At 51.2% G+C, this 17,224-nt stretch overlaps 5 protein-coding genes across 5 annotated transcripts; all 5 read right to left on the bottom strand.

The window, feature by feature from the left end:
* Positions 1-387: 387 nt before the first annotated feature.
* N7511_010430 (high affinity methionine permease) lies at positions 388-2,316 on the bottom strand (the record flags this gene model as incomplete). The annotated part of the gene is made up of 6 exons (XM_057132807.1): positions 388-787; positions 839-1,001; positions 1,056-1,320; positions 1,375-1,825; positions 1,900-2,131; positions 2,199-2,316. 6 exons carry the CDS (start codon positions 2,314-2,316, stop codon positions 388-390), a joined length of 1,629 nt encoding a protein of 542 aa, XP_056980795.1.
* Positions 2,317-3,696: 1,380 nt separating this feature from the next.
* Positions 3,697-6,708, bottom strand: atg1 (serine/threonine protein kinase ATG1; the record flags this gene model as incomplete). Its single annotated transcript, XM_057132806.1, has 3 exons — positions 3,697-3,857; positions 3,913-6,520; positions 6,583-6,708. The coding sequence occupies 3 exons, from the start codon at positions 6,706-6,708 to the stop codon at positions 3,697-3,699; spliced, it is 2,895 nt and encodes a 964-aa protein (XP_056980794.1).
* Positions 6,709-7,771: 1,063 nt separating this feature from the next.
* Positions 7,772-10,512, bottom strand: N7511_010428 (putative phosphatidate cytidylyltransferase; the record flags this gene model as incomplete). Its single annotated transcript, XM_057132805.1, has 3 exons — positions 7,772-9,677; positions 9,749-9,917; positions 9,975-10,512. The coding sequence occupies 3 exons, from the start codon at positions 10,510-10,512 to the stop codon at positions 7,772-7,774; spliced, it is 2,613 nt and encodes an 870-aa protein (XP_056980793.1).
* Positions 10,513-10,768: 256 nt separating this feature from the next.
* On the bottom strand, positions 10,769-13,075 carry N7511_010427 (diphthine--ammonia ligase family protein; the record flags this gene model as incomplete). The annotated part of the gene is made up of 1 exon (XM_057132804.1): positions 10,769-13,075. One exon carries the CDS (start codon positions 13,073-13,075, stop codon positions 10,769-10,771), a length of 2,307 nt encoding a protein of 768 aa, XP_056980792.1.
* Positions 13,076-14,084: 1,009 nt separating this feature from the next.
* sebA (putative C2H2 transcription factor (Seb1)) lies at positions 14,085-15,823 on the bottom strand (the record flags this gene model as incomplete). Its single annotated transcript, XM_057132803.1, has 2 exons — positions 14,085-15,202; positions 15,283-15,823. The coding sequence occupies 2 exons, from the start codon at positions 15,821-15,823 to the stop codon at positions 14,085-14,087; spliced, it is 1,659 nt and encodes a 552-aa protein (XP_056980791.1).
* Between the last annotated feature and the right edge of the window lie 1,401 nt (positions 15,824-17,224).

The raw sequence follows: 17,224 nt of genomic DNA, 5'->3' as shown, positions 1-17,224 counted from the left end.
CAATTGAACCACGGACTTGAGGACAATGGGAGAGGAAAAACATGAGATCACGGCAGTTACCGGGGCGGTGAGGACTTTGGGGATTTTGCATCTTTTGTTCACTTTTTCCCGCTTTCTTTTCTTTCTTCTTCAACTACGCAACTTCGCCCTGGTGTATGTCACAACTTACTATGGCACACAACCTGGAACAGCATCGATGCTGTTATCATTGCAAGACTGTATACCAGCAAGTTTGAGGGGCTCATGACGGCGTTCTGCGCTCTTGGGTGGGCTACCATAGAAGTCTGGGACATCATTGACCACGGTTCATACATGTATGTTTGGAGGTCACTCTATGACCGTTTATATGGTCACAATTAGCATTTTGGAATACATGTAAATCTCTGTCTAAGAACTCTCTGCTGCAGCCACTGGTAGTCGCGTAAAAACACTTCGAGACCATCCATCCGCATCGACCACAGATTCCTTAATGAGCACATATCCCCCATACCATGGCAACAACACAGCCCAGACAAGGTAGTAGATTGCACCCGCAGCAAACAGACCGAGGGCCACCACACAATGCAGATAGTACGGTAGCTCCTCGTACACATTTTGGCCTTCGCTTGGGGGTACATATGGTGCAATTGCAAGATACAGATTCGACAGCATGAAGAAGATGGTGACGGGGAGTGTGGCACGGATGCCCGGGGCCCAGTTGGGGAACTTCTTCTCTTTGGTGATGTAGATGTAAACAAGACCAGCGGAGACAAAGAAGTTGACAATAGAGAGGGGGTATGAGATCAGACTGTTGAGTCGGTTAGGAGTGAGTCGCTGGCAAGGAAGAGTGAGTGCTTACTTGACTAAAAAGTTGTATGCGTCACCTGGAGGAGGAGCAAGCATGATGATGACAGAAACAATGTAATGCTCAAGCAGGCCTGCTGCCGGAGAGTGGAAGGGCCAATTGCTAGCCCAGATCTTCGAGAAGGGCAAGATGCCTTCACGGCCAAGCTCCTGGACAACTATAGTGAGGCCTTGTCAGTATGATAGACTCTTCAGACAGCAGAAATACATACTTCGACCCTGGGAGAATATCACGGACAACACATTTCCAAACGCAGAAAGCGCCACAAAGACCGACATGACCTTCTCGGCCTGCTTGCCAAACATGTTTCCGAAGAACACGGCCGCGACAACACTGCCCGAGCTGAGCATTTCCTCTTTGGAGACAGCAGCGAAATAGGCGATGTTCACAAGCATGTATAGAATGCCCACAGAGCCAATAGCAAAAGGCGCCGCAATCTTCAACGTGCGAACCGGATTCTTCGTCTCACTCAAGGCCTATGTAACAAGTCAGTATCCCTCCCGTCACCCAGGTCAACCATATATACTCACATAATTAGCATTCGAATACCCAATGAACGACCAGATCACGTTATAAAGCGCCATGACAATGCTATACCCACTCCCTTTTGTTCCAGCAAAAGCATCCGAGAAGTTATGCGGTGTCGGAGCCTTGGTGTGACCAGCCAACGCAACCCACCCAGAAACAATAATAAAGAGAATAATAATCAACTTGACAACACCAAGCAAGTTCTGAAGACGAATACCCCATTTCAGAGCAACGGCATGGATAAGGAAAGCCGCCGAAAGACACGCCATTCCAACTCCACGCTGGTTCCATCTGCCCACCTCGATATCTGCTGCGTGGAGGATATATTCACCGAAGACGACGCTGTTACTAGCTGCCCAGCCAAGTAGGACAGCATAGGCGGCGAACATGGCCGTTGCGAGGAATTTGGGCTTGGTATACACGTATTCGAGGTAGTTTTTTTCGCCGCCATTTCTGTCGCAAGTGCATATCAGGTCAGTACCATGACTGTGCATCATATCATGCAGGGACTTGGACGTCAAACATACTTTGGAATCGCAGTTCCCCATTCCAGATACACCGCTGTGCCAGCCATGGCAATCGCAGTTCCGAAAACCCACATGAATAGCGACAGGCCAACACTGCCAGACAAGGCCAGGATCGTACCCGGTGTAGCGAAGATACCTGTTCCAATCACTCGATTGAAAATCAGAAGGGATGCACTAAAAACACCGAGTTGGCGACGGTTCTCGGGTGATGCTTCGAAGACATTTCCTTCATCTATATGTTCCAATTCGATCAGACCACATCTTTCGAGAATAGATGCATCGGGAACTAGACAACATACATAACCCCGTCACTCCATCAGCACGCCTAGGCACATCATCCCCAGTGAACTTGGTATCAGTCACAGGCGATTTATGTGAGCCGGCCTCAACAATGATGGCATCACTAGACCCAGCCATCGCAGCGTGCTTTGAATAAATGCTGAAGGCTGATGGGTGATACAGCGAGTGCCAAATCAGCAGATGAAAATCTCTTGAAAAAAAAACAACACCAATTTACGTGACAGACTTCTCCAAGGCCTTATGTATAACCCGAGTCAAACTGATGATGTATATATTGAATATTGTACGACCACCAAACGGCTACCAGCGGACGATGAGGTGCTGGCACTAAATCTGATGCCATAGTCCTCGTGCGGCTGGGCAGAGTCTTGGATGTGACCCTGGAAATTGTGTACGGTATGAGCTGGTTATAGCACCCCTACAGTGTGGATCGGTGGATCAGGCGAGAGTTTGTGGCTTTTGCGCATTCCTGGTTTTGGTTTTAGCTCTTCTTGGAAGGATTCGAGAAGCCATGGTCTTTGATATTAGGTTGGGCACCTCATCGTCTGGACGGGCCGAATGGGGTTTATAGGGTTACATGTTTTCGGAAGTCCGTTGGTATCGAGACTAGGCGTGTGGCTAGTTCAGCTTCTAAGACTTCAGCTCGCATGGCGCAAGAAGAAAAGAAAATTGCGGCTTGAAGGTGCCGCATGCAGGGCCGAGCATATCCAAGGCCGACGCCTCACATTCTCCCATGTCCGCGGTCAACAGGGCCAGGCGATTGAGGCCTAAAGAGTCCACATGAAATCGTGCATCAGATGATCGTACGGCGCGGTTATAAGGTGAAATCCAGGTGGTCCAGTGAGGTGGTCCAAAGCACAAGAAAATGGCCAATCACGCCATATTCAGGCTTTGAGGTGCCAAGCACTGTCACCTTCCGCTTGGGGACTTGAGAACTTAACTTAATTGTAGACAGATATAGTGAGTTGCCTCGATTTCTCTATGTACAATACATCAGTATTTGCGAATCTCCAAAAACGCCCTGACCTCCAATTTCCCAGTGCCAATCTGTTGTATACCGTGCCCAGGTCAAACGCCAATCCGTGACATGAACAGAAGAGAAAAGAAATGAAATGAAAAACATGAAAAAAAAAAGATAGAAAAACGGAACTCCCGGGCCTCGTACTGTCGTGCTGTGGGATATATGGCAAAATATCAACGTAAAACGTGATAGATGAAGAACAAAATTCGGAATTCCAAATAATATGAACCAAGAAATTAGGATCTCCGTAGAGATATAAGTAGCATCATAAATGGTGGGAGGGGTGAAGCTAGCCTCAGGCTAGTGGATATATAAGCAGTCAAAGAAAGGCGAGGAAACGTCGTTCGCCGAAAGGGACAACCGTGGACGCGTGGGTCATAATCGTCTAGGCTAAAGGGCCAGGAATGGAACCCCACGCGGGAGGTTCGTCAAGGGGTCAAAAACACTCCATAGATTTCAAGATCACTGACAGAGGTTCACCTAGGCGGTGTTACACCTGTTGTAGGCGCCACAGGTACGATATTAGATGGAGGCATCTTTCCCGCACTACCTACAGGTGTCGAGGCTGATGAACGCTTTGACAAGGCAGCAAGCTTCTTCCGCACAGATGCGAGGCGGCCACGCATACTGGAGACAACTGTGTATGTGAGTTAGTTTAGAACATAGCGGTGCGGTATATAGAGACTACTTACGTTTGACGACGACTTGCCGATCCTCCACCAGAAGATCATCCAGTACAACCTTATCACTCGGTTGGGAACGGCTCTGACGGTCACTCGCGCTGCCGGACCCAGATCGCGTTCCGTCGTCTTCGAGCACAGCTTCGAGCATGCGGATCGCGGTGACATATGTGATCTCGCAGTTGGCAAGATCCTCGCCGGTCAGTTCGTTGATGGCTGCAGCCCGACTCATCTCGAGTGCACGGTCGTACATGAGTCTCTCGGCTGTGACCCCGGCACTCACTACGACGTCTGCTGATGACCCTGAGCCGGCGGTAAAACTAATGGAGTGGTTGTTCGGGTGGTTGGGGTGGTCTGAAGGCAAGCGTCGTTGGCCCTCAATGAGTTTCATGCGCACAAATTCCGCCTTCTCAATCACTTCGTTAAAACGACTGCGTACCCATTGGACGACATAATTAATCCGGGTACCGGCGACCGCACTCATGTTCTCCTTGCTTGACGGTGACTCGCCATAGGCTTCTTCGCGGTTTTTGCGTGACCACCAAGCTCCGGCAATGTCCATGGACTTGGCGAGTAACGCCAAAGCCTTGACATATAGCACCAATGCCTCTTCGGATAGCGTGACGATAGCGTCGACTGTCAGTCCATCGTCGGACTCAGCGGAATCAACATCGTTATTCATGGGTCTTGCGGACGGGTCAGTTGGTGCAGATGGTGCTAGCGGAACGAGCTGCTTGTATTTGACTTCAGCGAATCCAAATACCACATCACTTCTCGTGGCACATTCCTCGATAGCTTGGACAGTCTTGTAATCCTCGTCGGATGTGATATTCGTCTTGCCACCTTCTCCCATAATCATGAGACTTGCCTGCGTCGCAGGATATGCAGGGAATGGGTTATACGCTAGAGGGGGAGATCGACCGCCTTTTGTGATGGCAAGCGGGGGTGAGAACCCCATACCAAACAGACGGCCGCTGGCCATGTTGAGGGCTTTCGAGATTGCCGAAGTCGCCGAAGTAGGGCTTTGTCCGTATCGTCGCTCGTAAGAATGTTGACGCTGGTGCGTTGAATCCGCACGAGCACGGTTTGTAACGACCTGCATCGCTTTGGCTGCGTTGGCATGTGGAGACGATGATACTGTAGGAAGACCCTGTGTTGTAGCGCGACGGGATCCAGTCTGTCCCGGACGAGCGAAACCACCCTGGAGACGTGGGCTGTGAGCCAGTTCATCTGCAAAGGCATTCACTTCGACTGCGCGTTTTTCAACGACCACATAATCTCTTTCAAATGCCACCTCCTGCGCAGCCCGATCCCGCTCCTCCTGGGTACGAACTGCCGATTCACTCGCCTTGGGCGAACCGGTGTATGTGTTCCGGTGCCTTTGCCTTTCCATGGCCGAAGTTGTTGCATTGCGATCAGTCAACTCCTGGCGTCCCGGGGCAGTGGCAAGGCTAACAGGACCAGGCCGTTGAGGTGGTGTGCTTCCTCGTTGCTGCTCTTTCGTTATACCTGACGAAGGCCGATCCACGCTTCCCATACGGTGCATCGGCGTAGCAGTGGGCGGAGTCCCTGATTTCTGTTGGCCAAAAGAAGCTCGATGACCCATGGGATATGTGACCTTTTCATCCGCTGTGTCATATGGAGATTCCTCGGCCTTGGTTTCAAGCTGAGTCGGCCGTGGTGATTGAGATGGCCCAGAAGGATCAAGGGAAGATCGCCGAGCTCCAGGAACATCATCAGACACTAATCCGGGAATGGGATCGTTAATCACATTGCTAGCGAAGAAATCAGGGAAGTTCAACCGCTCCACCGGATTCCGCTTCAGAAGACCTCGAATTAGCTTCTTAATGTCGTCCGACGCTGGATTCTCTTCGGGGAAACGAATACGGTCCTCGCCCTTTTCAATCTTCCGTAGTAGTTCTACATGGTTAGTTGCCCGGAACGGGGGTCGGCCAACCACCATCTCGTAGAGCACGGTGCCTACAGACCACAAATCGGCCTTGGCATCATATTTCTCATACCGAAGGATTTCAGGTGCCATGTACAGCGGGGAACCACAAAGGGTTTCAGCCAGTGAGGTAGCTGGTAGCGATCGAGCGAAGCCAAAATCTGCAATCTTAAGCATTGGAAGGGACTCAATTCCGGTAGTGGGCTCATAGGAGTCATCACTGCCTTTGTAAGGAATCACTTGGGCAGCTCCACTCCGATAAGATGATGGAGAGGGGCAGAGGAGGAGGTTTTGAGGTTTGATATCTCGATGGATAAGGTTTCGGTCTCGAAGGAATTTAAGCGCACTTGAAAGCTGCTTGAGGAAATGCCGTGTCACCACCTCATTAAGAGAGCCGCCGGGCGGATTTGGATATTTGGCAATCATGTCTCGTGTATATCGATGTGTGGCAAGGGTATCCCGGCGCTTAATGAATAACGACAAGTCCCCCAGTGCGCAGTATTCCATGACGAGGTGAATATGAGACGTCGATTCATGGCAGTCGATAAGAGCCACGATATGAGGATGATGAAGGCCTTTGAGGATATCGATCTCGGATGAAAGGTTGTCCTTGAGCTTCTTGTTCAGCTTCGAAAGGTTCACAGACTTGATGGCTACGTAGGTTCGAGTTTTCTAGTAGATAAGAATTCATTAGCATCTGCCGATGATAATTGTGATAAGAGATCAAGATTCACCGTATGCACGCCCTGGTAGACTGTCGCGAAGCTTCCTCTGCCGATTTCGTCCAGCCGCGTATAGCGACCGATGGACATTTCTGGACGTGAGGGGTCGCGTGAGCGCCTCGAATTCTGAGACGCCATGATTGCGGGACGCGCCGCAACTTCTTAGGGCTGTAGAGATTCTCGCTGGGGACAATCAAGTGTGAAACACACCCCAGCAACCACAACTACCGCAGCAGCAATGAAGATGTGCAGCAACGGAAGCCCATCAGGCTTGGATGATGACGATGCCAGTTGCCCGGGAAGCCAGGAAGGATAAGGAACCACCGGGACAGCGAATATGGGTAGGCACTAGATGTAGTGCCGTGGAACTGGAACGGCGAGCTCGGGATATAATGTGAAAGTATGTACTACTAGCAAACAGAGCTAGATGGAAACCAAGAGAGGATATGTATAGGAGGAGGATTTGAAGTATAAGGGAGGCAAAAAGAAACTGGTCTAATGAAAGGGCGAGATGATGTGATGGGGGGAGAGCTGGACCCAAGGATCTCCACGATTGGGGGGGTGTGACCCAACGATAACGAGTGACAGGCGGTGATGATCTAAGGCGGTCAGGAGGGCGGAGTGGACTGATTCGGGACCACAACAGATGCAAGGCGTGTTATGTGATAATGAAGATATGGAGGGAATAGAGGAGAAGTCAAGGAAGAGAAAGATTATCAGGACAAGAAATGAATTATCCCCCAAGGTGCCCGTCAAAAGGAAAGGAGTTGAGATCATGCACTGGTCATGTGCTTATCGATTAGATAAGGCCGAGATCGGCATAGATCAGGGGCGATCTACAGCATAAGATACAGTAGAGGAACACATCATAGAGCATAATGAAAAGTAGTATGAAGTTTCCTCCGGGCCCTTTTCGTCAAGTCTCTTCCCCGGATTCCCGAGGCAGCCTTGGGCTGAAATTGACCTATCAACAGATTACTCGACGCTGGAGGACGGTGAAGCTTATCTGCAGCCTATACCAGGCCCTGGCGCCTTGAAGGCAGATACGCCAGGCTAGGCACCCAATCCTTTGACTCATATGTACACGCTCTGTCCTCTTTGATAATATACACATGCACACACACACAGAACAGATGCAGAAAGAAAACCTCCGAGCACAAAAAAGCAAACAAATCGCATCTATACACATCAACGTGGCGTATCAAACGCCCAGCCCCCGCACTAACAGCCACAACACCACGGGCACCACGACGTTATCATTACAACCAGTGAGGATCGCCTCGGTGGCGCTAGTCCCAGCTGCTGCCAACACTGCCTTGCACAAAGTCCAGAGCCAGAATTCAAGGGGGAAGGCAGACCCCCGTGCTTCGACGCCTTCGACCCCAGACACGGGCCATCCTCCAATGACCAGCCAGGCACGAACTATGATCAGCCCGAAGGTTACCGCTGCCACAAAAGCAAGACTGCCTTCTAGAGACTTCCCTCCACCCCAGAACCATTTCAGTCGACCGTATCGTCGGCCGATGAGGGATGCCGCTGCATCGCCCATTCCTACACAGATTACTCCGCTTGCCATGCTGACGTCTCGTGATGGAATTTCCCAGCCAGCCCAGGGTCCCAGACCGGTCCGTGGGAGGTCGGAGATGGAGAGCCAGAGCGGGATAGAACAGCCGATCAGGAGGAAGATGTGGGAGATGATAACCGGGCCACGGTGATCTCGGCCGTCGACGTACGGCGCTAGGAAATTGGTGAGTGGCCTGGAAATTGGAGGTAGCTGGGAGGCGCGGAATAGATCCAATAGAAGGAAGATGGAGAGAACCAGGGCCAGGGCCAGGGCGCAGAATGCGGGGTCGACAAAAATAGTAGGCAAGAACATGAGGACCATCATGCCGTGGAAAATCTTGCGACGTGTGTCAACTTCAGCGACAGAACTGAGCTGAGCGACTACAAGCAAGCCTGTCAGCAGCACGACCACACAGTAGCCACTGAGTAGGAGACGTGTGCTAGCCGCACCAAATGTAGCCTGGCGGATATGCTCAATCGATCCGAAGATGCAAGATGCACCGAGATCATCTCCGTCGAGCCGAGGGGGCAGCTCAATCCAATATTCAAGATTGAGCATGAGAACCCAGAAGCGAACGTTGGAGAAATTCCCGAAAAGATAGCCTACAGCCCAACCAAAAGGATCCTGGCCTTGAAGAGCACGCTCGGCGACATATTTCCGAATGGGTCCGATGACGATCAGCAGGGATGCAATGTAAACGAAGAACGCGTACAGCCATTTGCGGACCTGTGCTTGAGCATGAGTGAGCGAGAGGAATGCAGTAAGACCAGGAGCCATCTGCTTCTTGCGTCGGCCACCAGCAGTAGTTCGAACGCGCTCCTCTCGAACAGCCTCATCGAACGTAGATATGGTATGACGTCGGCGTTGCATCTTGCGAGAATATTGCTCAAACATCTCCTCGGTAGGGGTCTTGTCAACGGCAGATGCAGGTTCTGCCAAATGACCACGTTGATGAGTAGTCTGCATAGTCCTCGTCTTTCGCGGTCTCGCATACGTGTGTCCATTCGGAGCATCGCTATCCGATGAAGCGTCGTCCGAGGCGCCGGTTCGACTCAATCGCTCACAAAGTCGATGGTCGAGCATGTTCAAGAACTTGCGCGCAGAGCGCGAGCTATTTGGAGGGCGGCGGAACTTCCAACTGGGAATTCGAGCCAGAGCAACCTCCCAACGCAAAATATGTCGACATGAAGCGAACAAACACATGCCACCAAGCCATAACAAGGCTTTTAGGATCTCCGCTTGGGGAGACTCTGCGAACAGAAATAGATTGATCAAAGCAGTCGTTAAAAGTTGCAGCTCTGCCGGAAGAACGCTGGTCGTCAACAAAAAGTCTAAAGTGGGTATCAACGCTTGATGCAAAGGGAAAAGAAGAATTAGGAACTCCGCATCGAACCCGCGAAGCGACAGTGGTGTGGGGATCGTAGAGTCCAAAGAGAAAGTTTCGGAGACGACAATTGGGATCAATGTCACCATCCAATGCGAGATGCTGAGTCCATGCGTCCAGTGTTGAAGCGGGATAACCGGCGCGGGAAGAGAGGAGAGGCTGAGGATGATATTAGGCATAATAAGCGGCGGGGCCTGGTTGGACAGGGATAGTGAAACAAAGATCGGTACCAGGGTCGGATAGAGGAGGGGAGCTGGGTCGAAGCTCGAGGGGAGGGAAAAAAAGAGCGTTTCGTAGATAGGAAGCGCCAGAAGCGCCAGCTCCGGCCTTGGGATGCACGAACAAGAAGTGGATATACGGCGTAGAGACCCATCACCACAAGACCGTGGGTAGCAATCTCTGTATATCAATTAGCATCTCTCTCTCGCTCAATATCTTCGTAACATTTCCACATACCTTTCTTCCAGGCCCACGCTAAGGACCGCGCCCCGTCCTGGTATAGCACGGCAACGCCAACAGACATCAGGAGTGCCGCCTCCAGTAACCGACGCAGCACTTCAACCCGTCTTGTCTGTCTAAACTTCATCCTAGCCTCGAATGCCTCTTCCTCCATCTCCTCATCGGAGCTCCGCCGTGAAGAGCGGAAAACGGGTCGCGCGAAAGAGGGCCATGGCCGCAAGCTTGGCAGCCAAGAATCTCCCTCCCCATATCTCAGGCCCTTATGTGGGCGCAATGGTGGGGCGGGTAGGCCCCTAAGTATCCCGGTGCTTTCATCATCTGCCTCTGTGCCGCTGTCGCTGGGCGTGCGCGAGGACCTTGAGAAAGAGAGCGGATGGAGAAGGTCCCCGTATTCGGAAGGGGTGCGCGAGCCGATGCGTTGGCTTCTGTGGTAGGGATGGGGTGAACGATTGAATTGGCGCAGGTCCTCGGCCGCTTCGGGGCTGAGGGGTGTACTGCTGCGAGGTGTCGCTTTTTCTTCGTAGAGCGAACTCATGGCGCCATTCTTATGTTGATGGATGTGTCATGTCGCGTGCGAGAGTACGAGGGAGGAGAAAGAATCTACCTGGATCCAATGGGGGGGAAATCGTAAAAGTTGGGAACGTGGCAGGCTGTTGTTATCTCTGAACGCGGAGAGGATTTTGCCTATCACATGAAAGCGGACTGTGCGTCGAATGACATCGTTTTTTGTTGACTTGAGGGTATTCTGCTCGCTAGATAGTCTCAAACAGTTGCTCTGTTGCTGTTTTTTTCTACTGTAATTGTTGCAAGACCACGCCTGCACCCAATTTTCGTCCACCACACCCCCAAACCGATCGGCATGGGACAACCTGTCCTGGCCAAGCTTCGGGCAACGAATAGGTGGTGTACAGCACGGCCTGAGACAGGCTAGGATTCTGACAGTGGGTCTTTATGACCGAATCCAAGCGGTCGTCCCATGCATCGTCAGACAATCCAGCCTCAACTTCAATACTAGTGTAGGTAAATTCGCCGTCCATGGTGGTGGTATAAGCTGGGCCTCGGGCGGTGCCAAGCTTAACCTGTTCGCATCGACCACCCAGTCCTTGCCATTCAATATCACTTCCTCGTGGGAGTTCATCGACCTGAACAGCCAGAAATGGTGGAATAGATGTAGCAGACTCGGAATTGAGGGCAGTGAACTTGGGTATAGAGAGTGTGGTAGCATTAGGAATCACTTCTTCCGTGCGACGTCCATATTTGAGATCCCATGCATCCAGCTGAGGGCCCTCATCGTCATCCTCGTCTTCGTTGCTGGGTAAAGCATGCATCTTTTCCCAGAGGCGCCATGCAACTCGGGCCTGGGCATCGGCCTGTTCTCCTCGCGCCAAAAAGGCCACGACACCAAGCCACCAGTCAACCTGTGTGGCTTCGCCAATTCTCCAAAGATGCTGGAGAGCTAGCACGGCTCGTAGACGGTAGTCTTCAAATGGGGTATTTTCTTGTTGTGCCAGATCCATGGAAGCAGGGTCCAGAGGAATCTGGCCAGCGATGTGTACCAATCTGTTGTTGTTCTGCAGTGGAACGGACATGGCTTGTGAATAAGGTCCGATGTTTGCCGGAGCCCAGTATGATCGTGATTGAACGTGCAGACCCTGACGCATATCTCTCGCACCTAGATCAACCACAAAGGAGACCATCACCTTGACATTGGATGGCAGGCGATCTCCGCAGGCAACTGTGACTCGCGCCGGAGGATTGGGCTTGTTGAATAACGACACATAAACATTATTCATTGAACCAAAGTCGGCCATTGAGTTGAGCAGTACCGTAGCAAAAGCAATGTCATCTGTTGATCGTGGTCCAGACTCAGCGTGAGAGAAATCCTTCAGCGCTTGCTCAACCTTGACCGCAATGCCCTTCATCTGCTCTTCTGCCCCAGGACCAGCCTCGGGGGCAATAATATTGGAGAAAGTCCACGACAAACCAGTCTGCCGATGCACAGGTTCACGGGCAGTCCACTCAGGGGACGGAGAAAAGACACTCGGCCCAACTACTGAATCCCCTACCGAGCCACCCTCAGTCCTCCTCTCTCCCTCCAAAGCATTCCGAAAAGCATCGTCCAACAGCGCAGGCCTCCTAACATCTCCAGGAACAACCCCGTCACCCCTCTCCTTGACTTCACACCTAGCACCAACAACCTTCACAAAAGCAACACCACCCTCCCCGGTCTTCACCTCAACCCGCTCAACCCCGATTCGCCGCCTCCACAAAAAGTCTGGTCCATCAAGCGCAAGAGTCTCATACTCACCCCCCTCACCCAAAACAGCACCCCTAACATCCTCACCCCCCGCAAATCGCCCCATGGCCTTCCCAATGCGACCCCTCACTCTCCTCCCCTCAATTCCATCCCCCGAAACATCCTCCCAGAGAAACCCCTCATCCAACCCCCCCGAAGCAACCTTGATAATGCGTGCATTACATCCCACAGCAGCCATATCCTCCAACAACCCAGCCTGCGCCACAGCCAACGGATCAACTCTGCGTGCATCCGGCGCTGGAAGAATTGGATACTGCCATAACCAAGCCAAGGGGGTTAAGCCCAGTCGGCCGGCTATATTCTCGATTCGGGTTCGTTGATATGTTGATAAGATTGCGCCTGCTGAGACGGCGTTTGCTTCTGGGTGTGCTTGTTTGATTCTTGTCAGGAGGGGGACGAGGGATTCTGTCTCGTCGATGTCTGTTTCTTCGCTTTGGGCGGGAGCGGTGTTGGTTGTAGTGGTATTTTTGTAGATGCGGGATGTATCAATTGCATTCCCTTTGATGACTTGTCTGTACAGCGGGATGCCGAGGGCTTCTTCGTACAGTGGAATTATGCTGTGGCCAATTGTTTGGTACATGAAGCTGTCGATGTCCTCGTCTTCGTCCTCTTTGGTGCCATTGTCGTTGTTGGCTTTGGTGGATGGGGACGGTTCTGGGTAGAGGTTTGCTAGGGCTACTACTTTGTGGCCGTTGCGAATGCAGTGGAGGATTGAGTAGAAAGAGTCTTTTCCACCTGATATCAGGGCGATCACATTTAATCCTGTGTTTGGTTGAGTCATTGTGATTTGTGTGTTGGAGTAGGAGTTGAGAGTTTATGGGGGGGTAATTTTGCTGGGTCTGTTATCGATAAGATGATAAGTGGACTTTGGTCCCATTTTGCCTACTCGAGGTTATTGTTTAGTATAAATCTGGAAATTGTCTCCATGAACTTGATAGTTGAATTACTTTGGTTTACTTTTCTGTTTCAAAATGTTTACAGCTACACAGGAAAAGATTGTAGGATTATGTTTGTAATTGATGCATGTAAATCAACATCTAGAGATGCGAACTGGTACCAACACAAATGGGGTATGTAGCAATGATGAAAAAAGAGGGAATGGTCAAATTAACTTATACACGAATGTGACCAGCACAATGAAGCAGAAAAGGGGAGATAAACAAAAAAGGCACCAAGAATATTACATCAAATAGGGCAAAAAAACATGAACGAAACGGTAAAAGAAGCGAAAAAAGGGAGCAAAAAAGATGAAAGAAAAGTCACAAGAAGAGACAACAGGGTGTACACGAAGAGAACATTCCAAAAGACGGGTAGAGATTCAAAGTGAGGCACATTGCTCACGCCGAGTGTGGTCCAGAAGAGATATAGGAAGAGACATAGGAAAAAAGCACAAACAGACACAATGAGAAAAACAAAGACAAAGGAAATATTCAACACCCCAGCATCTATATGATGAGACAGATGCCAACATTCAGTGTTCCCTTTTTTTGTTGTTTTTTGATTGCTCTCTCCATGGACCAAACACAGCGCCCATGTGTAAACTCGCCAGAAAATCAAAACCCGTTTTAGGGTAGAATCATAGCCTGTATGATCTTCCCCCATAGAAGTAGTGTAAGACAAACGCTGAAAAGATGGGAACCCCTTGTCCCGTACACCAATACCAGGTGTAGATGCCCAGACGCCAAACCCAAGACCAAAGTCGAGCTCCCAGCCAGAAGACGACAGAATGTATAATTATATGCAGTAGGAAGCTCCTGGTCTCGTAACAAAGGAAATCAAACACGGAGGGCTTAGGCCAGATCGCGCTTGCGCTTCTTGGCCGCCCGGCGGTCTGAAGAGGAACCTCCGGCGTCAGCGGCCTGGTCGTACATGACATCGCCTAGCGCCCCGGCATCGTGCTGATCGTCGTATGAGATGGAGCTGGCGTCGCTGGTGTCTAGGACTCCCATGACCAGAGAGCCAGCACCGTGGGTACGAGCGTGCTGAGCGAGGTTGTCGCTGCGAGAGAACTTCTTGCCACACTCGTTGCACTCAAAGGGCTTGTCCTGGGTATGCAGGGAGCGGTAGTGACGCTTGAGGTGCTCCTGGCGACGGAAGCGACGAGAGCAGAGAGTGCAGACGAAGGTCTTGGAAGGGTCATCGGTCAGGGACTGCTTGCGGCCGCGGCGGTTGACTGAGACGGGGGCAGACTCGGAGCAGTCGGCGTCGACGGAGCCATCGTCGGAGCAGCAGTCAGAGTGGCTGCTCTCGGAAAGCTTGCGGGCCTGAGCCTCGTCCTGCGAAGCCTTGCGGGACTTGCGAACGCTGCGCTTCTTGGTCTTGGGCTCTTCGAAGTCCTCCTCGCTTTCAGCCTGGGGCTGAGCAGCGTGGTTCCACTCGAACGAGGGAATACCGTGTGGCATAAAGGTCTCGGAGTCGTCAGAGTCCTCGAGGCTGTGCTCGCTGAGGAATCCATCATCCTCGACGGAGTAGGCGGTACGCTGGCGCTTGTCGCCGATGTAGACAGCGTTGGCAGCCGGGTGGAACTCCACGAGGCGGTTCAGCTCGTCGTCCGAGTCAAGGTCTGAGAAGCTATCAAAGGTAGGCAGCGAGCTCAGAGGGTCTTGGGTAGAAGCACTGAAAGAGGGAGATGGGTTCTCGTTGACAGGGAGCGTCACAGACGCACTGCCGACAACGGCTCGGGGCTCCTCCTCCTCGCACGACAGCGTGGGAAGAGGAGGGAGGTCCTGAGCAGGCACATTGACAGAGGGCTCAACAGTCAGCTGGCGGGGGTCGCAGAAAGAAGCATGAAGACCGTGGGGAGCGAGCAGGTCATTCGGGACGGGAGAGGGGGAGGGGGAAAGCGAGGGGCAAGAAGTGGCAGACAACAAGTCCGAGGTGTGAGTGATCGAGGGGGGGTGAATGAAGACTGCATCACAATTAGCTTTCTCCCTTGCATGATCGATCCACAATTCTGCGGTATCATTGACTGTGATCTATAAAACTCACCAGGCGTCATCGGTGGGGAATCGGTTCGGGCCCAGTCAGGGTTAGCCAGGATTTCCTGGTGAACATCGGTCTCACAGCCCTCCTTGACACCTTCCACCTTGTCAAAGGTGAAGAAAGTGTCGTGAATTGGCGTTGGTAGCGTGCCATGGGCCGAAGGTGGGCTACTGATGGAGCTTCCCGAGGACGACAGTGGAGGAGTCGATGGGAAGGCGTACAGGTCGTGACCAATGAACCGAGTGTCGATGGGCATCAAGGCAGGAGAACCCTGCACCATGATTGAAGGCTTCATTTGAGATGGTTGAGGCGAAGCAATAGGCGTCAAGCTCATGTTCGCTCCCCGGAAGGCATTCGTGGTTGCCATCTGGTGCATGTTCATCATGGGCTGGGGCGAGTAAAGTGGTTGCTCCTGACCATACTGCATCTGTCCATAGTACATCTCTGACTGGTAGTGGCCCTGTCTCTGTTGTGTTGAGTCGGGGTAGTATGCAAACGAAGGCTGTCCTTGCACCGAAGTAGGTGCCATGTTGTATGTTGAGTCCATTGTACTGTTGGGGTGGTGTCAATTGATGCTCCCGTCTCCCTCTGATGATGATATCTATACATACCTGGTGGGAATGTGGTAACCAAACGAAAGGCTCACGGTCGAATTAATATGGGATTATAGTCGGAAGAAGTTGGGTGATTTTGAATTGTGGTGATGATGGTGATGATGGTGATGATGGTGATGATAGTGATGAGTGTTCTTGGTCGAAGGAATGAAACCAAAGCTATTAGGTTATAGAGGAATGAGTGTGTGTCGAAGGAAAGACAGGTTACTGGGAACCGGGAGACAATAGTTAAAAAGAAGGGAAGAGTCGAGATCCAAATAAATCCACAAAGGAACCCCAAACCCAAAAAAGTACAGTTAAAAAAAAAAAAAAAGAGGACTTGATAGAGAGAGAGAGTCGAAAAATAGGCGGGGAAATAGAAAAAAAAAGAGCGATGAGAGATAGCAGAGGTCGCGGTGGATTAAATGAGTGATCTGCTTTTCTGTACTTGCCGGGTCACTAGTGTGGGCCAGGAACCGGGTACTTTGTCTCAAATATTATTTATATAATTTAATATTGACATTATCGGTATTATTTATTCGAATTATTATTATTTCAATATATATTTATATATATGGACCAAAGCGGTAATCTAGAAAGAATTATCCAGTCCGAGGCGGAGGCCAATCGCATACGAGTCGTGGGGCAAACATTAAAATTAAAACCATTGACTCGGTCACTGCCCCAAAATGAGTATGGCCAGTTAATGAGCAGTACAGATCTGACTGGTGACTGAGAGAAGGCAACTAGATAACTGATTCCCTGCACACAGTCTCTCGGAGGGGGAATAAAAATAACTGAAAAAACCCCCCAGAGTGTGACACAATTCTCTTATCAAAGGTCGGACGTAATTTTGCCCATTTCAGTACATTACACGCCCCACGCTGTGTGCCGTCTCTCTTTCACGTCTTTTACTAGATCGACAGTCTCTCGTCATTTCAGACGGCACAAGTGATCATCCAGTGGAAACTTTCCCTGGCCCATCAGTCCATCACTTACCCTCTTGGGAACAGGCCATAGCTCACCGTGCATCACGCAAATCGTAGGAACTTGCCTCGTTATCAACGGTGGCGACCACCGTGCAACCTCTGGATCGTGAAACAGTATTGGCTACACTTTCGCCCAAGCTTACTCCCCCATGGCCTCTAATCCTGACCTTTCCGCGCGGTGATCACCGAAGACACGGAGTTCCAAGTCATTTCAGCTCTAGCTTCATCTTGGAGAAAGAGAACAATAATTGAGACCACTATTTGCATCGGTTTGCCACATGGATCCGACACCATCGCGTGTGTTTCTTTCCGACCGCTGCAAGGGTGCGCGCACTGGTTATATGTAGAAAGTCACCTACTGGAGAG

This window comes from Penicillium nucicola (genome assembly GCF_028828085.1).
Source record: "Penicillium nucicola strain IBT 29836 chromosome Unknown utg000010l, whole genome shotgun sequence".
Taxonomy (NCBI): Eukaryota; Fungi; Ascomycota; class Eurotiomycetes; order Eurotiales; family Aspergillaceae; genus Penicillium; species Penicillium nucicola.
The sequence above is the reverse complement of the archived record's forward strand: the minus strand, read 5'-3'. Positions and strand labels throughout refer to the sequence as shown.